Source organism: Phacochoerus africanus, chromosome 8, assembly GCF_016906955.1.
Source record: "Phacochoerus africanus isolate WHEZ1 chromosome 8, ROS_Pafr_v1, whole genome shotgun sequence".
NCBI lineage: Eukaryota > Metazoa > Chordata > Mammalia > Artiodactyla > Suidae > Phacochoerus > Phacochoerus africanus.
In genome coordinates, this window is record NC_062551.1 from 46,317,154 (window position 1) to 46,343,726 (window position 26,573).

Below are 26,573 nucleotides of genomic sequence, written 5' to 3' on the forward strand. Positions count from 1 at the left end.
ACTACACAGTACCTAGGAAAACTGGATACAGAATGAATAATACTGATCATCAAATTTCTATTCAGTTGAATTAGAATACAAGGATGGTACTAATTCTCATCTTTTTTTAAAGCCTCTTTTTATTCCTCATTTTAACCACTGCTCTTTCTTTCTGGTTCTTTTCAGCAAAATTTTTTGGAAAAGTTGTCTATAGTGATTTGCCTCTAATCTCTTCCTATTATGTCTAAACTCTCTCAGATTTTCCCCTCACCATACTTCTAAAACTGCTTTTCATTTCAAATGAACATTACCTTAAGCCTAGCAATTTCCCTTTTGGAAATTTATCTTAAAGATATATTTGCACAAGTTGAAATGGTTTAGGAAAAAAGTGCTTCATTGCTTCATTGTTTGTAATAACAAAAAGTTGGGAACAACTTAAATTTCCATTAATTGGGAAGAAATAAGGTAAATTATGGTACAGCTATTTAATGGTATAATATACAGCCTTAAAAGGAATGATGTCAATCAAATCTATGGAAATGAAACATTAACATACCAGTAAAGTCAAGAAATCAAAGAGTAGAACAGTATGCTATCATATGCTTCAATTAGTTAAGAAAAAAAAGCACACTTGAATGAATATTTAAGTTTGTATATGCCTCTGGAAGTAAGCTCAAGAAACAGGTAATATTGGTTGTGAACTGGATTGGCAGTTGACATTTGGACATCACTGCTACCCTGTATATACCTTCCAGAGAAGCTGTGAACTACAGTTCTCAGAATTCTCTTTTCCATATGACTCCTAGTTAGAGTGTCAGAGGCCTTTGCACAAGATTTGGAAGGTGGAAGAGAAGAGGAAAATTGAGAATTCTGGTTTCTTGCTGGAACCTTGACAGTTTGCCTCTGAATGGTGAATTGGGTTACTACGGGATGTATTACATATCCTTTTTATAACTTTTATCTCAATGTTTCCTAGATTTAGCCAGTAGGAGCCCCTTCAAGCTGGCCCCTGTGTCTTTTTGGCACATTCCATCATCCTTTTGAGCATCTCCTTAATTTTTTTTTTTTTTTGGTCTTTTTAGGGCCCCCCCTGGGGCATATGGAAGTTCCTAGGCTAGGGGTCAAATCAGAGCTGTAGCTGCCAGCCTACACAACAGCCACACCAGATCAGAGCCACATCTGCGACCTACACCACAGCTCACTGCAATGCCAGATCTTTAACCCACTGAGCGAGGCCAGGGATTGAACCCGAGTCCCCATGGATACTAGTTGGATTCGTTACCACTGAGCCACAGTGGGAACTCCTCATCTCCTTAACTTTTGATAGTGCAAGATATTAAATGCTGATCTTGTACTTTCCCAGCACCAGTCCTTAAATTAGCCAAGAAACCATGGTTCCTTTTTGTGGAGAGTGATATTTAGAAACCAAGATCTAGGTGATAGATGTGGCCATTGCTCTAAGGCCATTGCTGTCGACAGAGCTAGAAAATTTATATGTGTGTATATACAAACATGTCTGTCTAAAAAAAATTATCAGTTCATATGGATATCTCTAGTTCCGATCTAATATCATGAAGTTCACTTTAACCTTCCTTCTTTACACATTTGTAACTCTTGTCCTTCTGTGGACAGTTTTCTTAAAGCCGGGCCACAATTAGTTGTAAAGTGAAAAGGTAGAAACAGCAACAAAAGAAATCAAGCTATTGGCTACATCATAAATGCCTTTGCAAAAAAAAAAAAAAAAAAGAGAGAGAGAGAGAAAGAAAGAAAGAGTTCCCTGTCATGGCACAGTGGAAATGAATCCGACTAGGAACCATGAGGTTGCAGGTTCAATCCCTGGCCTCACTCAGTGGGTTAAGGATCCAGTATTGCCAGGAGCTGTGGTGTAGATCTCAGACGTGGCTTGGATCTGGAGTTGCTGTGGCTGTGGTGTAGGCCGGCGGATACAGCTCCTATTCCACCCCTAGCCTGGAAACCTCCATATGCTGCAGATGCGGTCCTAAAAAGACAAGACAAAAAAAAAAAAAAAAAAAGGCTTTGGTGCAAATAAGCATTTTCCTACAATTAGAATCTAGTTGCCCTCCAGTGCCTGGTATCACATTAACGGCAAGAAGAGAAGGGATATAAAAAAGAGGATAACAATGACTCTGCCCATGGCCAGGGGTGAGAGGTGGGAGAACCGTTATACCTGGAGTCGGGTACACAGAGACACACAAAGACTTCTATCACGGACTCAATCCTAAAGACAAACCTAGAAACAAAGCTTCATCGCCCGTTATCAGTAAACTGCGATCTCTGGGATAAGAACACAGTTACAGAAACGTCATGGCCAAAGCCTGCCACAGACCCTTACATACCCAACAATCACTCTCCCATTCTTGGCATCACAGACCGACGATCTGTCACACAGCGACCTACAATCACAGGATGTGATCTAAAATACAGAGGCTCACTACACTGACAGCTCGTCGCCCAGACGTGCGCAAGCACAAGTGTGCATCGAGAGTTACACACAAACCGCCACACCCAGGCATTCAATAACAGTCACGGACGAGCGCAGCTCCACCAGTCCCTTACACAGACGCCCATGGTCACTAGAGTGCCCAAATTGCCTAGGGTCACACAATGCTCTCCTGGTCTCCGCACCTGAGGCAGCTTCCGCCTGTGACGCAGGCGCGCTCGGGGCCCTCTGGGAAATGTAGTTCATTCTGCAAATAGGCCGAGACGCAAAGCGTTCTGGGGCTCGTGGTCCTCAGGGTCTGAAGGAAAAGCTACGTCGCTACGTCCAGGTTCCCGCATTTGCACGTTTTCCCAGCCGAAGTCAGGGTGCCCCGCGCCTCAGTCCCCGCCCCGCTCCGCCCCGCGGGGTATTCTGGGAGGCTACGTTGCGAGTCTCGGGTCGCTGGGAGGGTTTCCAGAGCCAGCGGCGCTGGGAGGTGAGTGGGGCCTGGCTGCGCGCGAGAGCCGGCGGTCAGGGCCGGGCTTGGAGTGGACCAGTAGGGGCTGGGATGGGGACCAGGCGGGTGCCTTTGGGGAGACCGTGTGTCACCAAGTATAGCTACGTGAGAGGCTGGGGGTGTGACAGTGTGTTCTTCTATGCCACCAAGTGTATGATTGTGCGCGACTGTGACCCGTCTGTCTGGTGTAAAACTCTATGTGTGCGTTTATGTGCGTCTCTCTCTGCAGGTGCTGTTGTGCATAGGTTTGTGAGACACTGGGTGTGACATGGTGTGTGTGTCGCCATGTGGATGTGTGTGAATGATTATGTTAGATCACTTGTCTCCGTGGAGATAAGTGCGTTTGAATGTGTGTGACAGAAGGTGTGATTTTGTGCCCATGACCATCCACCTCTGCAGGTATAATTTTGTATGAGTAATTGTGGCAGGATGTGTGACCTTTTGTGGTATGTCACTGTGTATGAGATTGTGTGTGATTGTCTCTCTGTTGGAGTGCTTGCGTATCATCATCTCTGTCTTTGTGTTTATGCCACTGTGTATGTGTGTAACATTGCAGGTGTGATTGTGTAACCAAGTATATGTGTGTGATCAGGTGAGAATTTGTATGTTTGTGTGAAACCTACTGTGTGATTATGAGGCATGGTAGGATTAAAATTACTCACCCACGTTGGTACAGTTTACTGAGACAGATCTGGGACTTAAACCCACGCTATTTGGCCCCAGCGTCCTTGCTTTTAAGTACTAAACTCCCTTGATCTTTCCCATGTTGTGATAGCAAAAGATGGGGCCCCTAGGTTCTGAGGGTGTTGTGTAGAGGATTGTCTGTGCTTTCTGGATCTGGAACTTTAATCTGAGTCTCTTCAGTCCCTTTGAGAGTCACAGAACCCCATGTAAAGACATTGTGGTGAGATCGTCGTCATACTGGCTGCTTTTGGGGGCGAAAAGCCCAATCTGGAAGCCATGGAGTTTGAGATTTTAGATTTGTTCTTGTCAAAACTCTTCCATGGTTGGTGCTGAGAAAGGCATGGCTCCTTTAATCAAGTACCAAGTGAACTAAGCTTTTGGTTTTGACTTTTTCTCTTAATAAAGAAAAGTGTTCTCATTTCTTTTTCATATGTGTGTGTAGAATCGAAGCGGCAACAAGAGTGGCCCTTCTCTATGCCAGGAGTTGGCTCATGCAACTCCTGGCATAGAGAGTAGTGAGGAAAGAAAAGCTGTGACAGTCGGACAGTGAGGGAAGCAGTGGAGAGTCTGTGTGCCTCTGGGGGCTAGATAAAGCCCAAGTCTTTTCCATCACTTCCTTTCAGAGACTGATGGTTCGTTCCTCTCAAATTTGAAAAATAGTATTCAAGAGATACACAGCCATTTGGAACAGCAATTTAGAAGGTATTTCTTTTATGTTGATGCTACTTAGAGTTCTCAGATGCTGAGAGAGAACTTCACTGATTCTCCTCTCAGGTTGCAAAGGCTTTTATGGACAATTTCAAGCTGCATTACGCTATGGAAATAATTTTCTTAGAGATTGAGTTGGCTAGTGTAGAGTAGCCCAGAATTAGAGGGTTGTATATCTTAAATTTCAAGTCAAACGCAACTATCCTTGTTTTCAGAATGAAGGAATGCTGGCTCTGAGAAGACCAAGGACTTGTTTCAGACTGTGTAGTTCGTTGTTGGCTTGGCATTAAAATTTGGCAGTGTTTGCCTCAGGCTGAACAGCTTTGGAGTATTAGAGGTAACATCTGCCACTGCCAAAGATGCTGCTCTGAAAAATGTATAGCACTGATTTCTCAGGTTATGTTGAATATTTCCCATGTAAACATTGTGCTCTCTTGAAAGAGGACCAGTTTTTGAGTCCCATGCACGTATGAGTTAGCTTTTTAAGTTTTTTGTTTTTTTGTTTTTTGTTTTTTTTGGCTGTGCCCCTGGCAAGTTCCTGGGCCAAGGATTGAACTCACACCACAGCAGTGTTAATGCCAGATCCTTAACCTGCTAGGCCACTAGGGAATTACTGTTTAAGCTGTTTTTTTCTCCTCCCCCCATTTTTGGCTGCCCTGTGGCATATGGAGTCCCCGGCGGGGGATCAGATCCATGCCACAGTTGCTACCCAAGCCGTGACTGTGGCAATGCCAGATCCTTAACCCACTGTTCCAGGCCTGGGACCGAACCTGCATCCCAGTGCTCATAAGGCACTGTCAGTCCCATTGCACCACAGTGGAAACTCCTAAGCTTTTTGAACCTCAGTTTCACTTGTTGGTAAAATGAGGACAGTGATACCCATCTTTGTAGTTTGTGAAAATTATATAAGATAATGACACACACAACATATGTAACATTGTTATTTGTATCACAGGGATCACAGTAAGATTTATTTATCAAATATGTTTTGAGCATTTAAAATGGTTATTGCATTATTCCAGCACTGCAGGTATACTGGTGAACTAAACAAATCCTGGCTGTCTTATACTACTGTTTGGGAAGACAGCAATAAAGAGAAAAAAAAAAAAGAGAGAGAGAGAGCAACATGTCCAATGGTGTTAAATGCTAAGAAGAAAAATAAATCAAGGAAGTTCTCTTGTGGTGCAGTAGGTTAAGGCTCTGGTGTTGTTGCAGCTGGGGCGCAGGTCACAACTGTGGCATGGGTTCAGTCCCTGGCCTGGGAAATTCCACATGCTATGGGTGTGGCAAAAAAAAAAAAAATCAAGGTAAGGAAAAATAGTAAGTGGAAGGGAGGTTCTCTTTAAATAGAATAGGGAGGTCCCTCCAACATTGTAACAACTGAGCACAGATAGGCATGAAGAGAGGGATTGTGCTGTGTCCAGGCAAAAGTTAAAGCCAAGTCAGCAGTCTTGAAAAAGGAATATGCACAATGTTTGAGCAACTGTAAGGAAATCTGTGTGTCTGCAATAGGGGGAGAGGAGTAGGAAGTGAAGTCTAAGGGGCAGCGGGACTAGATCATAAATTGTCTTAGTGGCCATAGGATGGACTTTTTTTGTTGAGATCAGGCTGTGTGTCCTTAATATCAGTTGAGACTTCAGGGGTTAAATTGACTTGGTTTTGTGTTTGTTTGTTTGTTTGTTTTGATACGTGGAAATTTCCTGGCTATGGATAGAACCTGCACCACAGCAGTGACCCAAGCCACTGCAGTGACAGTGCCAGATCCTTAACCCAGTGTGCCAGGAGACAACTCCAACTTTGGCCTTTTTTCTCAGGTCTTGGAAGAGGGTAGATGACTGGGGACTATAAAGGGGCAAAAAACTCTGTGAGTTTCAGATCAGCAACATAGAGCCGGTCTGCTTTTTTTGTTTGTTTTTTCCTTCTTCTTACCTCTCCTTTCTCAGGACCTTGTTCTCCAGAAGAGAAAATTAAAGGAAGGAAGAATGGCGGTTGGACTATGTAAAGCCATGTCCCAGGTAAGTTAATGTTTTCACATTTCCAGAAAAAATTACACCTCATTTCTCAGGACTTTGGGACCTCACAGAGTCCCAAGTAGGCTAGTGAGCACTCTCTTCACTTCTCTCTCCACTCTAATCCTTCTATGGAACATTTAGTATCTTTTTTTTACTCAGTGTTGTGCTTAAATGTGTGATGGAACAGAACTTTCCTCTTTAGATGGATCATGATTTGTTGTGTTGAAGATGAATACAAGTAAGATAAAGGATAGAGTGTGATGATCAAGTGCCCTATTAAATCAGGAGGTCCAGGATGGCTTTTCTGAGGGAGTGACATGTAAGCTAAGAAAAACGTTAGTGAAAGTGGGGGGGTAAGTTTTGTGGAGATCTAGGGAAGCTCTTTAAAAGTAGAAGGAATCGCAAGTACAAAGTTACTATGATGGGAGCATGTTTGATGTGTTCAAGGAGTAGCAATAAGCCAGTGTCCTCAGAAATGAGCATCATGAGATTAGAGGAATATATGGCCCTTGAAAGTCAGAGCAGAACTTTTGAGTTTTGTTCTAAGGGCGAAGAAGAGCCATTGGAGGGTTTGTGATATGATTTATGTTTTAAAAGGGAAAAAGATAGGAGTTCCCATTGTGGCTCCGTGGGTTAAGAATCTGACTTGTATCCATGAGCACGTGGGTTTGATCCCTGACCTCGCTCAGTGGGTTAAGGATCCGGCATTGCCAATGTCACGAGCTGCAACGTAGGTTGCACATGAGGCTTGGATCCTTTCGTTGCTGTGGCTGTGCCGTAGGCCAGCAGCTGCAGCTCTGATCCTCTAACCTGGGAACTTCCGTATGCCACAGGTGTGGCCCTAAAAAGAAAAAAGGAAAAAAGATAGCAGGAAGTAAGGGTAAAAGCAGAGAGGCCAGTGAAGACACTATTGCAGTAATCCACGTGGGAGGTGATAGCTGCCTGAACCATGGTAGTGGCAGGAGCTAGTGAGATCCCAGGTAAATGTTGGAGATAGAAAATGGGGATTTGATCATGGATTGGTTATGGAGTGTGAGAGGAAGAAAGAAATCATGGATGACTACAGAGATTTTTGACCCGGGCAACTGTAAATGGTCATGCCATTTACTGAGATGGGAAGACAGGGTCAGGTGAGATAAGAATTGAGTTCTAGGAGTTCCCTCCTGGCTCACCTGGTTCAGGATCCAGCGTTGTCTCCGCTCTGGCTCTGGCTCTGGTCACTGCTATGGCTTGGGTTTGATCCCTGATCTGGGAACTTCCACATGCTGCAGGTGCAGTCAAAGAAACCTGGGTTCTAGATATATTAAGTTTGAGGGGCATGTTGGATATCCAAGTAGAGTGTTGATTATATACCTCGAATTCAGGACTGGAGGTATGAATTTGAGAGTCATTAATTTATTCAAAGCCAAGGGACAGGATGAGATTATCTTGCGGGTGGGGTTGTGGTGAATGTGGTAGGAAAGCGGTCTGAGGACTGAGCGTGGGGCATTCAATATTAGAGGCTGACAGGAAGAGGAGGAACCAGCAAAAGGGACTGAGAAGGACTGATGTAGAAGGCAAACCAGAGGAGTGTGGGACCTGGGAGTTCGGAGTAGAAAACCTTTCAAGGAGGAGATGATCAACTGGGTTAAATTCTTCTGAGACTGAGGAAGATGCAGACTGAGAACAGACCATCGGATCTGACAACATTGCAGCTACTGATACCCTTGGTGAGAGCTGTTTTGTAGGGTGACTGGGATGAAAGTGCTATTGCAGTGGGTTCAAGAGAGAACAGAAGACAAAAAAAGTGAGAGTAGAATCGTGAGTCTAAACCTGCACTGTCTAGTAATGTACCCGGAGCCACATATAACTACTCCACCTGAGATGTGCTCCAAGTATAAAACTACATGTTGGATTTTGAAGATTTAGTACAAAAAAGAGTGTAAACCATCTCAGTAATTTTATAGTGATTACAGATTGAAATAACATTTTAGATATATTGGATTAAATAAAAACTATTCACTTTTTTTCTATTTAATGTAGCTACTAAAATTAGTTAAATTATGTCTAGGCTCATAGTATATTTCTGTTGTACATCGCTGATCTTAAACAGCTCTTTGGAAGAATTTTGTTATTTACTGGAAAAGAGAAACGGGACGATATTACAGTGAGATCATGGAAAGGAATTTGTTTATAAGATGGGAGATACTGCATCAATTTGTATGCAATAGGAGTAATCCAGTAAAGTGGGAAAATACTGGAGGTACAAAGGAGATATATAATATCTCCCTGAAAATTACAAGGGAGAGAGATAATAATGTCCTCATGTGGACAAGTGGAGGGATTGGTGTTAGAGGCCTAGAGTTTTATCTGTAGTAAAGGAGGAAGGGTAGAATATATGAGTTCAGATACAGGTCAGTATGTAAGTATGGTGGACTAACAGATGAGGAAATTCAGAGTGAGAACAGAGGAAGAATTGGTGGTGATCATATGGAGGTTCCCAGGCTAGGGGTCTAATCGGAGCTGGAGCCGCCAGCCTGTGCCACAGCCACAGCAACACCAGATCCTTAACCCACTGAATGAGGCCAGGGATCGAACCCACAACCTCATGGTTCCTAGTGAGATTCATTTCTGCTACGCCACGGTGGGTGGTGATTTTAGAGAGAAGTATAAGGTGTGAAATAGTCATGGGCAAGTGGGAGAGTGAATTTATTAGGGAAGTGTAATAGAGTTGCCTGTTGGTGCTTTCATGGGATTTTTGGTCATATCCTAGAACCATTTGACATTGGATCAACCTGCTTATCAGTCAGGGTTCTGGCGGGAAACTCAAAAGGGGACTGTTTACAAGTGTATAGGAAACTCCAAAGAATAGTGCTATACCATGGGGTTCCTAACAGCAGAACTCCCTTACTAACGTTAGGCTTGAACCCAGAGACTGAGAGATCTGAGTGGAGAGGGCCTCTGACAGGATTGTGACCTTTCACTGAAGGACAGAGACCACAAGGGGTGGTGCTGGCAAAAGGGAATCAGGGGAATAAATTTCATACCCCATTGCTTTCCTCTCATCTCTTGCATGTGAGTGACCCACTGCAGATGAGGTGGGGATAGGGAGTCTATTGATATGGTCAATATAGGTCAGCCTTCCTGGACACAGAGAGTGTCCATAGGCACACACAAGTTTTACATCACTATGTAATTGTGTGATTTTTTTTTTTTCCTCCAGCCACATTCCTCCCTATTTTTCTATGTAGGATAACCATATTTGATATTTTATTGTTTTTAATTAAAAATGAGACCATTCTCTGCAAAATAGAACTCTGTGATATTTAAGCATTGAGTACTCTTTTTGGCCACGCCTGGAGCATCTGGAAGTTCCTGGGCCAGGGATCAAACAGCTGCAGCAATGTCAGATCATTCACCCACTGCACCACAAAGGAAACTTCCTGCATTGAGTACTCTTCCTTCATATGAATGTATTATAGGAAACCTCACTATTTATTCACGAAGGGGCAAATATTTACTGAGTGTTTACAAAGGGACAGGTTTTACTGTAATAGACACTGGATATATATCAGCTTATAAAATGGATTTCCTTTCCCTCATGTAGTTCAGTGGTATAGCCTTAAGTCTTATTTTTGGACATGTAAGTTTCTTCTAGATTTTTCCATTTACCCTTTCAATCAAAATTCTATTTAAATATTTTCATATGTCCTTCACTATTTCTTCAAGATATAGTCCTAGAAGTTTCTCCTTCCATGTAAAATCTAACTTTAAGACTATACCCTTTTGGAATTCCCATCGTGCCTCAGCGGTAACGAACCCGACAGTATCCATGGGGACTCAGGTTCGATCCCTGGCCCCGCTCAGTGGGTTAAAGGATCTGGCATTGCTGTGATCTGTGGTGTAGGTTGTAGACTCAGCTGGGATCTCATGTTTCTGTGGCTGTGGTATAGGCCGGCAGCTGCAGCTCTGATTTGATCCCTAGCCTGGGAACTTCCATATGCCACAGGTGTGGCCCTAAAAAGCAAAAAAAAAAAAAAAAAAAAAGAGGCTATACCCTTTTGTTAAAGCCCGATTCAAGGCCCTCCCTCACTGCTCTGACCCCTCTGGTATCCCAGTTTGGGGAATATAAAGGAATTCTCCCTATACGAATGTCTTGATAAGTATGTGTAAGACAGAATTTAGCCTTCGCTCATACCTTTTCATGTTATAAACTCATGTGTTACGCTATAAGCTATTTTTTCCCCCTGTGTATATATTTTCTCTTTCACAAAGATGCGAAATTTTCTTTTTAAAAAAATTTTTTTAGTAATTTTTGTTTTTTCCGTTATAGCTGGTTTACAGTGTTCTGTCAATTTTCTAACTGTACAGCAAGGTGACCCAGTCACACATACATGTATACATTCTTTTTTCTCACACTGTCATGCTCCATTGTAAGTGACTAGATATAGTTCCCAATTCTGTACGGCAAGATCTCATTGCTTATCCATTACAAAGGTTGTGAAATTTTCAGTGGTTAAACTTGTTTCTAATATTTGTCCGTGTTTCAAACTGTTTAACAAACCTGGGCACGTATTTGTTCCCCAATAATTATTTTCATTCATCACTTAGGGCTTTGAACTCTAGCAGAATTCATTTTTTCTTCTAGGACAATATGGGAATACTTGGTAAACAAGAATTTTTTTTATTTAAGGGTTTGGTGACATTCAGGGATGTGGCTCTAAATTTTTCCCAAGAAGAATGGGAATGGCTGGACTCATCTCAGAAGGATTTGTACAGAGATGTCATGTTGGAGAACTACAGGAACTTGGTATGGCTTGGTAAGGATGTGTATCCCCCGTAATTCAAATCTTCCCTATGGGGTGTTTTTGCTTCCGCCATTGGGATTATCTGGGGCATCTTAAATGCTTAGCTGGATTTCTATGTCGTGTTCCCAGGCAATTATTTAACGTAAATTCATAGAGTTACAAATGAGTAGTTCCCTTTGCTGTAGCATGATGGTTTGGGATAGCAGCATCCATATGGCATGGGAATTTTTTAAATTGTAAATTATGGGGTCCCACTCTAGACCCTCAGGATCAGAAACTCTGGGAATAGGCCTAGTAGTCTGGGTTTAATGAGCCCTCCAAGTGGTTCGAATACTTATTAAAATTTGAGAATCACTGTGGTTTCTGATTCCGAAGGTCTGGGTCAGGGCAGCCTGAGAATTTGCATTTCTTTCTTTCTTTCTTTTCTTTTCTTTTCTTTTTTGTTTTTCTAGGGCCGCACTCATGGCATATGGAGGTTCCCAGGCTAGGGGTCTAATCAGAGCTGGAGCCTCCGGGTCCTGGAACAACAATAGCAAGCTGATTGGTGTGTCTGTCTGTCTGTCTCTCAATTGCTGTCATTTTTCTTCTCCTGTAAACAGGACTCTCCATTTCTAAGCCCAACATGATCTCCTTATTAGAGCAAGGAAAGGAACCTTGTATGGTGGAGAGAGAAATGTCAGATGGTCAGTATGCAGGTGAGTGATGGGGAACTGGGCAGGGAGGGCTGTTGTAAGGTGACAACCCAAGTGGCCATGAGACAGCTGCCCTGGGCTTTAGGGGGTCTTTTCCTTTCTATTTATATCAAGTTATACTCTCAGTAATTTTTCTGCCTATATCCTGAATCTCGTTTCTTTTCAGTTCTTTCCCCTTTATGGACAGAACTGTATACATTTCAAGATTTCTCTTTAGAGTTTTTATTTTTCTCAAAGTTATTAGCAAAGCTATGCATGCACATTGGTTGAAGAGATAAGTAGTTTTACAAGGCTTATTCCTTTAAAAAAGGCAGTCTCTTGCCCTGCTTCCCAGTTTCCCTCTCCCTAAAAGGATCCATTTTCTTTACTTTTGCAGTTTCTTTTGTTGTTTCCTTTATATCTCTAACAAATATGTTTATATTGCTATTTCTTGATTATTTTTTTCATGTTTAGTCCTCATCCAATATCTTCTTAGAAAATAAGAGTTTAGTATGTTCTTTATCCTGAATCCAGTTTATAAGCATGTGTGTGTGTGTGCGCGTGCCCACATGTGCATGCACACACACACTTTCCTGTCTCCCTCTCACCAATATACATAGTTTTGATTGAATCGCTCTTTATTGTTTATGTTATTATGTTATTATGGCTATTAAGTGCTAGTCATAGCTATGCTGTGCACATACCAAGATTACTATTCTGTACAACTTTTTGTTTTTCCTGGCATTAATAATTACCTAGGGGTTTTGTCTGTTTTTTTTTCTTAGTTTTCTTTTTTCTTTTTCTTTTTTTGTCTTTTTGTCCTTTTAGGGCCACACCTGCAGCATATGGAGGTTCCCAGGCTAGGGGTCTAATCAGAGCTGTAGCTGCCAGCCTACACCACAGCAACTCGGGATCTGACCCATGTCTGTGACCTCCACCACAGCTCACAGCAATGCCAGATCCTTAACCCACTGAGCAAGGCCAGGGATCGAACACACAACCTCATGGTTCCTAGTTGGATTCGTTTCTGCTAAGCCACAATGGGAACTCCAGATTTTTTTTTTTCCTTAGTTTTCTATATGCATATTCCTAACTCAATTCTCAACTCCCCATCAATTGTTAAATCTCTGGATGCTCAGATACATTATGTTATCTATTGATTTTATCTTCTTGGAGAAATCTCTCCCAGAATCCTCAGATACACATCACCATAGACAAATGACATTACATTTGTTTGCATGGTATTTGGGTTTAGTTGACATTTTCTGTTTTCTCATGATTAGATTGAGGTAATTTTTTTTTGTTTGTTTTTTAATGCATTTTAGAGCTGCACCCATAATGGAAAGTCCCAGGCTAAGGGTCGAATCAGAGCTACAGCTGCCAGCCTATGCCACAGCCACAGCAAAGCAGGATCCAAGCTGCATCTGTGACTTACACCACAGCACACCACAATGCTGGATCCCTGACCCACCAGGTGAGGCCAGGGATTGAACCCACAACTTCATGGATCCTAGTCAGATTTGTTTCTACTGTGCCATAACGGGAACTCCAGTAATGCATTTTTAAAAAGAGTGCCACAATGTTGGCATTCTTTTTAATGTTGTGTCCCTCTCAGTGAGTGGCATTATACCAAAGGAGTCATAATGTTGATGTATCTTATTAATCAGTGATGTTGATTTTCATCACTTGGTGAAGGTGATGTCTGCCTGGTTTCTCCATTGTAAAGTTACTATTTTTTGGAGTTCCCATCATGGCTCAGTGGTAACAAACCTGACTAGGATCCATAAGGATGTGGGTTCAATTGCTGGCCTCACTCAGTGAGTTGGGGATCTGGAATTGTAGGCATAGGCCAGCAGCTACAGTTCCTATTTGACCCCTAGCCTGGCAACTTCCATGTGCCATGGATGTGTCCCTAAAAAGACAATAAATAAATAAACAAATGAAGTTCCTGTTTTTCTGTTTATATTAATAAATATTTGGAGAGAGATACTTTGATACTATTCAATTTCTTGTGAAACTTTTGCCTATTTTTTTTTTTTTTTTTTGGTCTTTTTGCCTTTTCTAGGTCCGTTCCCATGGCATATGGAGGTTCCCAGGCTAGGGGTCGAATCAGAGCTGTAGCCACTGGCCTACGCCACAGCCACAGCAACTCAGGATCAGAGCCACGTCTGCGACCTACACCCCAGCTCACAGCAATGCCGGATCCTTAACCCACTGAGCAACGCCAGGGATCAAACCCACAACCTCATGGTTCCTAGTCGCATTCGTTAACCATTGAGCCGCGACAGGAACTCCAACTTTTGCCTATTAACTTAGCATCCATTGGCCTATTGGCTCTTGTCTGCAACAATTAGTGTTATGGTATTGCCCTAATCTTGCTATTTTTATTTCCTTCTTTGCTTTATACATATTAACTAGGATTGTTCTATAGGGAAGAGCTGTTATATATTAAATTATTTCTTCATGTTTGTGGTATGATGGATTTTTTTTCTCTGTGAGATAAAACTACGAAATCATTATTTTGTTACTCGAGTTTTTCCAGCTTTGACCATTGGGATTTCCTTCAAGTTGGTTCCTATGACCTTTTAACATGCCCCCTTTAACATGCCCCCTTTGTTGTGCCGTGAAAGAACGGAGACCACTCCAACTGAGAAGAAACAAAATAAGAGTCTATTACAGGAGTTCCTGTCGTGGTGCAGTGGTTAACGAATCTGACTGGGAACCATGGGGTTGTAGGTTTGATTCCTGGCCTTGCTCAGTGGGTTGGGGATCTGGCGTTGCCCTGAGCTGTGGTGTAGGTCGCAGACTCGGCTTGGATCCTACGCTGCTGTGGCTCTGGTGTAGGCTGGCGGCTACATCTTGGATTCGACCCCTAGCCTGGGAACCTCCATTTGCCGAGGGAGCAGCCCAAGAAATGGCAAAAAGACAAAAAAAAAAAGACTCTATTACAGGCTAGGGCCACACACTGCCTAAAAGTGGCTTGAGTGTGAAGCCCTGAACAAAGAAACAGACCGTGTTTATAAAGGCGAACTTACATTCAGGTTGGGAGGGGGTGTGCAAGCATAAGTAGGGGTGCAAAAAACAAAGTGGCTGTTAAAATACTTTAAACCTTAACTAGTGAGAGTGTTTAGATTAACAATAATGATTTATGGTAAGGGCCATATCTTCTAACTTCAAGCAGGCAGCTTATGTCGGCTCCAGAAAGGCAATTAGATGAGTAACTTTGTAGCATCTGCAGTCCCCCTTATCAGCTAACTTTGTTCTTCTAAGAAAAGGGGGCTGCAGCCAGAGACTTAGGTGCCCGGTTGATTGTTTTACACCGGCCCTGTGGAATGTTAACAGGGCCCAGGCTTGTGTCCTTCACCTTCACAGTTCCAGGTGTTTCAGGTTCATCTTGTTTTCCTTTCCCCAGCTGTGAATCAACCACTTCTCCAAGGAGCCCTGGTTCCTTTTACTGGGAAATGTTTGGAAACCAAGGTCTGAGTGCTGGGTGTGCTCATGGCTACAGGATGATTTCTTCTAGGCCTTCACAGCAGATTGAGCTGGAAATTTTATCTATGTATACCAACACACATAGACAGGCACAACTTTTTTTTTTTGAGCGGGCAGCTGCACCCATGGCATATGGACTAGGGGTCGAATTGGAGCTGCAGCTGCCAGCCTACACCACAGTCATAGCAATGCCAGATCTGAGCCAAGTTTGCCACCTACACCACAGCTGGGGTCTCACCAGATCCTTAACCCACTGAGTCAGGCCAGGGATTGAACCCATGTCCTCATGGATGCTAGTTGGGTTTATTACCGCTGAAGCCACAATGGGAATTCCTGACAGGCGCAATTTCTAATTAAAAGTATATTAAAATTACTGGTTTATATTGATACCTTGATTCTGGTCCTGCTCCATAGGATCTATCATAGCCTTCGTCCTTATTTGTAATTTCTTTTTTTTTGACAATGTGAAGAAGTATATTTAATTATTTGCTCATTTTAAGTATACACATAAAGTGGTTTCAGAATTTCTAACTATTCCTCTGTGAGAAATATACTGACTAGATTACATTATGTGTATGTAGGTACAAATGCATTTCTTTAGTCTTAAGTATTCAGTCAAAAACTTTTCCATAGTTCCCTCTGTGGTGCAGCAGGATTGATGGTGTCTCTGCAGTGCAGGGATCCCAGTACAATCCCCAGCTCAGCACAGTACGTTAAGGATCTGGCATTGCCACAGCTGTGGCATAGGTTGCAACTCTGGTTTGGATTTGATCCCTCGCCAAGGGGAACCTCATATGCCAAGGGGCACCCCAAAAAAAAGGAAAAGAAAAGAAAACAATTTTCCAGGGAGCTCTCTTGTGGGGCAGCAGATTAAGAATCTTGCAATTGTTTCTGCAGTGGCTCAGGTTTGATCCCTGGTCTGGGAACTTCTGTGTGCTGCAGGTGTGACCAGAAAATAAACAAGCAAACAAACACTATTTCCTAAAGTTACTTACAGTTAGTTTTTTTAGGTTCATTTGTTACTGTTGATTTCTACCATATCGTGGTTGATTTTAATTGTTTTTTGCTTTGTTTTGGAGTCTGAAATGTTACTATGTTCCTAAGAATCAGAGCTTTACAAGAATATATCCTCAGAAAAGTGTTGCTCCAGGCTCACCCCTGCTGTATTGTTTCTATTCCCTACTTCTTCCTGCCTCTTTCTTACCCACCTTCTGGATATTACCAGTCTCTTTATTTTTATTTGTCCTTTTTATGTTTCTTTTGCACAAGTGAACAGATATATACGTAATGTCTTGTATTTCCCTGTGTGCTTCACACAGAGGAGCATGCCAGAGACGCTCTTCGCACTTTACTCTTTTTACTTAGTTATGATGATATGGTTTTAACACGAGGGTTCACTTACATGCATATTTTTTTCAATAAATACTTAATACAATTTGAGGTTGGTTGAATCCATGGTCGCTGAACTGCACATATGGAGAGTTGACTATGAAGTTATACCCCTGGTCCCTGCAAGGGTCAGCTGTGCAGGAAATCACTGCATATCAGTTCTCGGAGAACTTCCTTATTTTTCTAACAGCTGAAAAATCTTTCATTATGTGGATATTATGGTAATTTATTCAGCTGCTCTCTAATGTGTGGACATCTGGGCCATTTGCCATAGTTTACATTTATAAACAATGTTGCAATAAATAACATACATATGTTTTTTCCTTCTGTTGAGCCTTTATTTTCAGAGTAGTTTCCTAGGTGCGAAATTGCGAAGTACGTGTGTAGTTTTGTTGGGAATTGCCAAATTTCCCCCCAAGAAGGTTGTAGGAGTCTGCTTTCTGTGTTAGTGTCTTATGGCTGCTGTAACAAATTACAGCAAATATAGTGGCTGAAAACAACACCAGTTTATTTTGTTTTATAGCTCTGGAGGTCAGAAGTTGAGAATGAGTCTCACAAGGCTAAAATCAAGGTAGCCGCATTCTACCTTCCTTCTAAAGGCCCTAGGGAAGAATATAATTTCTTGCCTTTTTATGCTTTCTTTAGTAACTTTACCCATCTTTTTATTTTCCACTTTGTAAAGTCACTTTGTTTTAAATGTGGGGTTTATATGCAGTATAGAATTGAATTTTGCTTTGTGAGCCAATCTGGATATCATTTCAATATAATAGGTGAGAGCCCAGCCACAATTTTGATGTTTGGGCTTAATTCTATATATTGTTTTATGTTATATTTTCTGATTTTTACAAGTGCTTTTGTTTTTGTTTTTATTTTATGGCTGCATCCATGGCATATGGAGGTTCCAGGCTAGGGATTGAATCTGAGCCAAAGTCGCAACCTGAGCCACAGCTTCAGCGTCACCAGATCCTTTAACCCACTGCGCCAGGCCAGGATGGAACCCACACCTCTGCAGTGACCTGAGCTGCTGCTGTCAGAGTCAGATTCTTAATCCAGCAAGGCACAGTGGGAATTCCATGGTTTTTACAGTTTTTAAAAAGACTTTCATTTATCTGTTTTCTTAGCCTTTTTTTTTTTTTTTTTTTTTGCCATGTAATACTATAGGTTTGGGTTTTTTTTAATCAAAATGAGAAAGATTTTTCTTTTGTTCTAGTGTTAACCTTCGTGGTTGTAATGCTCTGCTTCTTTAGACAGTATTTATTCCTTCTATTACTAGATTGGTCAGCCTTTGATTTTTTTTTTAACCTGTTACAGATGAGTCAGCAAGTAGTCTTATTATCCTCCTGACCTTCTCTTCTCAAATTTTGTTAGTTGTATACTTTTTATATTGTCCAGGCACATTATATGTACATGCTGTTTTGTCACATTTATCCTAACCTTTTCTTTTGTCATAATTTTGTAATTAAATATATTGTGTTTTCTACTAGATTCCTTTGCTGACATTTCTCTAGACATCTCCTTTTGGCTGAAGTGTCCTCTAGCAGTTTCCTTATAAAGAATTCGTGTAAACATTGTCCTCCCCAAGTCTACCTTGTTCATAATTGGCCATTCTTTCCTTAACTTTCTTATAGTATTGGTGTTCAGTGTTGTTATGAAGACGTCTGATGCCAGCTTGATATTTTCCCTTTATGTATAAGTACCTTTATATTTTGTTCTGATCTCTTAGATGGTTCTTTTTTTTTTTTTTTTCATTTTAAAGTTGTTTTATTAGGGCATTGTTTCAGACTTGACATTTTGGGTCACTTTTTCTTAGTACATATATGTTCTCTCTCAGGATGGAGAGTCAAGTTTTTATTTTAGGAATTATTTTTTTCTTTTTTACTGATGAAGTTAAAAGTATAGAGGATAAGATAATAATAATATAGTAAAGGATTTCCTATTAATGAACAGTTTTTGTATTTCTAAGTTTCATTCTTGGTCATATGTATTATTCATTTAATATACTGCCTAATTCAGCTTCTGATATTTAAGGAATTTGCCTATTATCTGTGAGCTTGGTCTTATATAAGAACAGTGAAATAGATCAGTGAAACAATAAAGTCCAGAAATACACCCATCTATATATGAGAATTTAGTATTATTATTATTATTTTTTTTGGTCTTTTTTTGTCTTTATAGGGCCGCACCTATGGCATATGGAAATTCCCAGGCTAGGGGTCTAATCAGAGCTATTGCTGGCCGGCCTACTCCAGAGCCACAGCAATGCCAGATCTGAGCCTCGTCTGCCACCTACACCACAGCTCACAGCAACACCGGATCCTTAATCCACTGAGCGAGGCCAGGGATCGAACCCACAACTTCATGGTTCCTAGTTGGATTCACTTCCGCTGCGCCACTACAGGAACTCCAAGAATTTAGTATTAGATAAAGCTTTTCAAATCAGCGGCACAAAAAGATTTACTTAAAAGTTATGGAATAATATTTGTGTAATATTTTATTTTGGAAAGTCTTTTTTTTAATTTTGTTGTGGTATAATTGATTTACAGTGTTATATTAGCTTCAGGTTTATAGCAAAGTGAATCTGTTATACATATACATATCCATTCCTTCTTCCCATATAGGTTATTGGAAAGTCTTTCTTAAGATGCCATCAAGGGCAGACTATCATGGAAAAAAATGGGAGATTTGACTTCATAAAAATTTTTTAAAAATTTTATTGAAAGCACCATAAATGAAGATTATTTGTGACAATAAAAAAGATGATTTAAGGGAGAAAAACAGTTATAAAGCCTTAATGCCTCAAATTTATAATGACTTCTATAAACCACTTAAAAGCAGATGTCAGTGTAATTAAAATATGTGCAGAGTATATGTATAAGGAATTCACCAAAGAATTCACCACAAAATATGTAAAAGCTACATAAATGTATATAAGAATGCTCAATTTTATAATCAGAGAACTGCAAATTATGACAATAATGAGGTACTCTTTATTTGTAGGGGAAAAGGTCTTTAGAATGATATTAGCCAGCGTGAATGAGTTTGAATACATGTACTTCATGTTGCTGATATGAATGTAAATTGATAAAAATTATTTTGGAGGTCAGTTTGAAAGTAGATATTAGTGTTTAAAATACATGTATAGTTTTATTTAATACTTCTATTTTTAGAAATGTATCCTATAGGAATATTAAATTATATAAAAACACATATTGTAGAAGCTGCTTATTTGATTTGTAATTTGGTTATGAGGAATCACAAAATATACATACATATGTGAGACATTTTATTTTAACTGTGTAACATGTAAGTGCACATTTTTTAGTTTTTTTATATAGTGTTAAGATCTTTTATTGGAATATGATTGGTTGATTGGAGTTGAGCATTATCTTTCTTATATAACAAAGACTTCCATTATTGATTTCTTTTAAGGTGAGGCAGATCGCTTACAAACCAATATTCTATATAAGTATAGAATCCTTGTAGAATTTTATGGGTTTTGTTTGTTTTTGTCTTTTTGCCATTTCTTGGGCCGTTCCAGTGGCATATGGAGGCTCCCAGGCTAGAGGTCTAGTAGGAGCTGTAGCCACCAGCCTACACCACAGCCACAGCAACACAGGGATCCGAGCCGTGTCTGCAACCTACACCACAGCTCACAGCAACGCTGGATCCCTAACCCACTGAGCAAGGCCAGGGATCAAACTCACAACCTCATGGTTCCTAGTCGGATTCATTAACCACTGCGCCACGATGGGAACTCCCAAGAATTTTATGGTTTTAATAGGCTTTTACAATTCTCTTCCACACCGAAATCAAAAACAGGTTTTTAAGTGATTCACTTTTAGCCTTTTTTTTTTTTTACAATTTTCAATTAAGTTTTCATTAAAATAACTTTCTGGGAGTCCCTGCTCCTGCACAGTGTGCTAAGAATCCAACTGCAGCAGCTCAGGTTGCTGAGGCGCAGGTTGGATCCCCACCCCAAAGCAGTGGGTTAAAGGATCCAGCATTACTACACTGTGGCATAGGTCACAGCTGTGGCTCCAATTCAGTCCCTGGCCTGGGAACTTCCATATACCCTGGATGTGGCTATAAAATTAAAAAAAAAAAAAAAAGAAAGAAAAAAAGGGAGATTCCCCTTTGGTGAAATAGGGATCTGTAGCATCTTGGGAGTGCTGGGACGCAGGTTTGATCCCCAGCCCAGCACAGTGGGTTAAGGATCCAGGTTTGCCACAGCTGCAGCTTGGATCACATCTGCAGCTCAGATCTGATCCCTGGCCTGGGAACTCCATATGCTGTGGGGCAGCCAAAAAAAAAAAAAGCCGCAGCTGGAGCTCTGATTCGACCACTGGCTCAGAAACTTCCATATGCCACAAGTGCGACCATTAAAAAATTATTTAAGTAAAGAAATAATACAACTATCTGAACACTAATTGTTTAATTAAAATATGTAATTGTGAATGCCAAGAACAAGTGAACTAAGCAGGTTGAGAACACAACTGTATTTTGCCAAACAAGTAACTTAACTTTAGGGATACAAGTGTAAAAAATCTGTTAAGATATACTGGTTACCTAAATTACGGTTCATTCTGTGAATGAGGTAGCTTTATTTGTACTCACATGGGAAAATGTCTATGGTGTTTTAAGTTAAAACTTTAAAAAGTTTAGTTAAAAACAATTATACATGTGTGTTTATCTTTACAAGGAAAATTCTAGAAGGATAATAGACCCAACCATGAACGGTAGTGGTCTTTCGGATGATATCTTGTGAAGAGTATACTTTGTACTTTATACTTTTTTTTTTTTTAGGACCACACTTGTGGCATATGGAAGTTCCCAGGCTAGGGGTCAAATAGGAGCTAAACCTGCAGGCCTATGCCACAGCCACAGCAACACCAGATCCTTAACCCACTGAGTGAGGTCAGGGATTGAACCCACATCCTCGCAGACACTGTGTCTGGTTCTTTACCCGCGAAGCCACTGTGGGAACTCCTACTTTATACATTTTTGAATTGCTTGTTTATTTTCTAATAAATATTATTTTTATTTTTTTTAAAAGGAAAACATTATAAAGCAGCCCTAATGTGCTGGTCCTCAGCTGTAGCTTCCACACACATACAGGCTGATAGGGAAATCCTTCCATATGTTTTTCCCACAAGAGTCCTTTCAACCAGGTGTAGTCAGAATGGGGGTGGAGTGGTTGATCCACCTCTTCTCCCTGTTCTGTGCATCCTCTTCTGTTTGTTTGTTTATATGTTTTTGCTTTAGGTGTATTTTCTCTTGACATTTCTCCACAATGTTAAGAGAATTTTACACATCATCCTATTTGAATCCATTTATAGAAGATATTTTAATGGAAAGAAGGTATTAAATGTAAGGCTTAGGTCATATTATTGATCCTAGAATGTCTTCAAAAGTTTCTTTTATATTATTGATCATTTTTTTCTAAGCATCCCTTAAAATAATTTCATAAGTTCAGAAATAAAATCCTCATGGGATTCTGATTGACCTAATGTATATTAACTTGGGGTAAACAAGCATGTATATATATTTTTTCACATGGTACATTTTCATCCAACATTTTTGTTTATTTAAATCTTCTTTAAAATAATTTTGTAACATGTTGTAGAAACTTTTTTCCATTTCTTCCACTACACTCCCTTCCCTCTTCCTATTACTTATACACCAATTGTGATCTCCACTCATTCTTTACTTCCACTTCTCTTTCATGTTCTTACCACATGCCATCTGGCTTCTGTCCCTCTAGTTTGAATAGATCCAGGTCCTTTCTGCATTTTCATATTTCTCAGTTTAGAGTTGTGTAAGATACTTTTTCTTTGTCCAAAGCTCTGTTCTGTTTCTGTCTCCCTCTAACTGGCTCCTGTCCCTATTTTTCTGTCTTTCCTTATTGAGCCATAAGATCTTTGACATATTAATTTGGATATTAAATCCAGTTCTGTCTAATAGAACATTCTGTGGTAATGGAAATGATATATATCTATGCTTTCCAGTATAATAGCCATATTGGGTTGTTAAACACTTGAAATATGGCTAGGTGTGATTAAGAAACAATTTTTTATTTTTCATATTTTTATGTATTTATTTATTTTTGCTTCTTAGGGCTCTACCTGTGGCGTATGGAGGTTCTCAGGCTAGGGGTTGAATCGGAGCTACAGCTACTGTCCTGTGCCACAGCTACAGCAATGCAGGATCTCAGCCACATCTGCAAGTTACATCACAGCTCACAGCAATGCCAGATCCTTGACCCACTGAGCAAGGCAAGGGATCAAACCCACAACTTCATGGTTACTAGTCGGATTCGCTTCTGCTGCACCACAACGGAAACTCAGAATTCTTAAATTTTTTAGCTTAGCTAAGCTAGGGAGCTTTGATATCTTTTTCTGATACGTTTACTACTAATCTATATTTTCCACTTTTTCATATTGAGTTTTTTTTATGTACAAGTTTTATCTGTCTCTAGAGTTTAAAAAAAGGGAGCTGTGTCTCAGACTTTTTTTTCCTACTAGGTGCTAGGCACTAGTAGTAGGTTCTTTATGGCTAAATATATTGGCTGATTGTTGTGGCATGACACGAAAAGGACTTCATCATTTTCCTTTTTTGGAGATCATCTTTTGAAAACTAGTTTTCTTTCCACCTCACCTGAACCAGTATTCTCTCCTGAAAGATCAATTACCTATTCTTTAAGACAGCATTTTTCTCTCATGATGAGAAAAGCCAACCTTCAGATTTCTTCTAAACCCTGAGGCAAAAAAAAAAAAAACCCAAAACAAAAAACCCAATAATTTTTCTCTGATTTTTGATAAAATCTTAGTTGTTGAACATTCCGTCAGCATTCATTCATTCAACAAAATGCTGCCATTGTCTAGCTACTCAATGTAACAGTGAGAAGAAAGAGAAGAAAACATTCATCCCTGCCCTCATGGAGCTTTTAGGTTTATGACTAGGGCTAGATTAAGTGCAGGATGTTTGGGAGACTTTAAAGACTAGGGGCAGAGAAACAGTGATTATGCTCTAATCAGCTTTTCTCAGTTCCTTATCTTCTTGGCATTTAACACTGTCTGCTTCTTGATGCCCTGCATTTTACCTGTATATAAATGTGCTTGATGTCCCACATTTCCCCTTTCATCTCCTCCCCATCACCAACACATATACCCCCTTTCTCTGTCAGCTTTCCTCATTCTTTGTACTTTCTTTGTATTTTGTTCATATTGCATGGCCGTATCTGAGAGATGTCAAAGCCATGATTTCGCCCCTCTCTCCCCCAAGTAAGTTGTTTAATTCTTCTCCAACAGTTTTCTTTCTCCTTACAAAGGTAAAAAGGAGACATTTTCTTTCTTGATATTTTTCAGACTGGGAGTCTTGGTATGAAATCAAGGCATTATCTCCAAAATGGTACATTGATGAAGAGGAAATATCCCAGGGGATAATAATGGAAAGACTTACAAGTTATGGTCTTGAATGCTCCAGTTTCAGAGCATCTTGGAAATATGAGGGTGAATTTGCGCGACATCAAAGAAATGAGCAGAGGCATTTCAGGCAAGTGACGACTCATAAGGAAATCTCTGCTATGAAAAGAGACAATGAATATAATAATTCTGAGAGAAATGTTCTCTTGAAGTCAGTACTTTTAAAACAACAGAGAGTTCCCACAGTAGAGCAAGCACATAAATTTGATATTTATGATAAAATGTTCCCCCCAAATTCAGTCCTAATTGGACATAAAAGGCTACATGCTGAGAAGGAATCTTTGATAGGTAATGAATGTGAAGAATTCAACCAGAGTACATACCTTAGCAAAGATGCAGAAATTCCTCCTGGGGGAAAACCTTATGAAAGTAATGATTTTTCAAATCTCTTAAGTTTCCACTCATTACTTACTCAACATCGAACAACTCATTTTGGAAAATTGCACCATGGATACAATGAATGTGGTGATGCCTTTAGCTGTTACTCATTCTTTACTCAACCTCAGAGAATTCTCAGTGGAGAGAAACTGTATGTGTGCAATGACTGTGGAAAAGCCTTTAGCCATGACTTCTTTCTCAGTGAACATCAGAGAACTCATATTGGGGAGAAACCATATGAATGTAAGGAATGCAACAAAGCTTTCAGACAGAGTGCACACCTTGCTCAACATCAGAGGATCCACACTGGAGAGAAACCCTTTGCATGCAATGAATGTGGGAAGGCCTTTAGCCGTTATGCCTTTCTCGTTGAACATCGGAGAATTCACACAGGAGAGAAACCATATGAATGTAAGGAATGTAACAAAGCCTTCAGACAGAGTGCACATCTTAATCAGCATCAGAGAATTCACACTGGAGAGAAACCCTATGAATGTAATCAATGTGGAAAAGCCTTCAGCAGACGCATAGCCCTTACTCTGCATCAAAGAATTCATACAGGAGAGAAACCTTTTAGGTGTAATGAATGTGGGAAGACATTTGGCTATCGCTCACACCTTAATCAACATCAAAGAATTCACACTGGCGAAAAGCCCTATGAGTGCATAAAATGTGGGAAGTTTTTTAGGACTGACTCACAACTTAATCGACATCATAGAATTCATACTGGAGAGAGACCTTTTGAATGCAGTAAATGTGGGAAAGCCTTCAGTGATGCTTTAGTTCTAATTCATCATAAGAGAAGTCATGCAGGAGAGAAACCCTATGAATGTAACAAATGTGGGAAAGCATTCAGTTGTGGCTCATACCTTAATCAACATCAGAGAATTCATACTGGAGAGAAACCCTATGAATGTAGTGAATGTGGAAAGGCTTTCCATCAGATCTTATCCCTTAGGCTACACCAGAGAATTCATGCTGGAGAAAAACCCTATAACTGTAATCAATGTGGGAACAATTTTAACTGTGCTTCAGCCCTTAGACGACATCAGAAAATTCATAATAGAGAAGCTCTCTGACTGTGTATAACAAATACAAGAAAACATTGAGTCACCAGTCAATCCTTATTAAATAAGTATCAGTGAATTTTTCAGTTAGTAATTCTTTGGATATAGTACATATGGAAAAGCCTTCATTTCATGAGCATCCCTTATTTGAAATAGCCTAAGTGGTAGACATCTAGTACTTTTAGATCTCTTCTATGCCCCATTTGAGACCCAACTCACCTTCAGTGCATATCATTCTGATGAAATTGTTTAATCAGGGAGAGCAGTGGATTGGTCATAGGCTGGCCAATTATTTCCGTCAATCTAATGATGGATAAGAGATTTACAGATGGCCCTGTCCCAACCAATAGAGTCCTCGGGGGTCATCGTTATGGGTAGTAAGAAAGGATCATCCCCCGTACCTGGAATTGCAGGATTTAAGGATTATGTAGCAGAGTTAAAAACTCACCAGTAGCCGTTTTGCCACCATATGAAGAAAGCCTTCCCAGGATAAATCCAACACAAAGGAAAATGGAGATCAGAGACAGAAATTTTAGGATATTGTTTGATCTGTATCCAGTCATGCCCCAAATCTGTACCATCTTTTACTTTTTCATTTTTGTGATCCAATAAAAAATTCTTTTTGCTTAAGTTAATTTGATGGGAATTTTGGCCTCTTGGAATTCCAGTCCTGACTCACACCCTGTGTTTGCTACACATGTGAGAAAGCCTTAATCTTTTGTATGGTATAATTATTTATCCTGAGGAGAAACCTTGTAACATGTATGTGAAAAATACACAGCCTTCATAAAGCTGAGGGAATTGTTACATTTTCTTTGATGATAAAAACCAATGTAGTATTCATTAGTATGTTTCACAAAATGGATTTTTTTTTCCTTTTTATGACCACACCTGGAAGGCGTTGATCCCCCCAACTAGGGATTGTACTGGGGCTGCAGCTGCTGGTCTGTGCCACAGCAACACCTGAT

General features: G+C 40.3%; 1 protein-coding gene across 2 annotated transcripts; it reads left to right on the top strand.

Moving 5' to 3' along the window:
- The first annotated feature begins 2,739 nt into the window (after positions 1-2,739).
- ZNF527 (zinc finger protein 527) lies at positions 2,740-26,397 on the top strand. Of its 2 annotated transcripts, XM_047793208.1 has the most exons (5): positions 2,740-2,915; positions 6,272-6,343; positions 11,013-11,139; positions 11,727-11,822; positions 24,044-26,397. In XM_047793208.1, the coding sequence occupies exons 2-5, from the start codon at positions 6,311-6,313 to the stop codon at positions 25,615-25,617; spliced, it is 1,830 nt and encodes a 609-aa protein (XP_047649164.1). In that variant the 5' UTR covers positions 2,740-2,915; positions 6,272-6,310; the 3' UTR covers positions 25,618-26,397. The 2 variants fall into 2 exon arrangements, with proteins under 2 accessions (XP_047649164.1, XP_047649166.1); XM_047793210.1 differs by lacking the exon at positions 2,740-2,915 and having other exon boundaries at positions 6,266-6,343; positions 11,013-11,129.
- Positions 26,398-26,573: the final 176 nt, after the last annotated feature.

What these genes read in the sequence shown, in the direction of transcription:
- ZNF527 (XM_047793208.1), top strand. Translation starts at nt 6,311, where the DNA reads ATGGCGGTTGGACTATGTAAAGCCATGTCCCAG. An exon ending in CAGGAACTTGGTATGGCTTG is followed by an intron (nt 11,140 to 11,726) that starts GTAAGGATGTGT and finishes TCCTGTAAACAG; the next exon opens with GACTCTCCATTTCTAAGCCC. An exon ending in GTCAGATGGTCAGTATGCAG is followed by an intron (nt 11,823 to 24,043) that starts GTGAGTGATGGG and finishes GATATTTTTCAG; the next exon opens with ACTGGGAGTCTTGGTATGAA.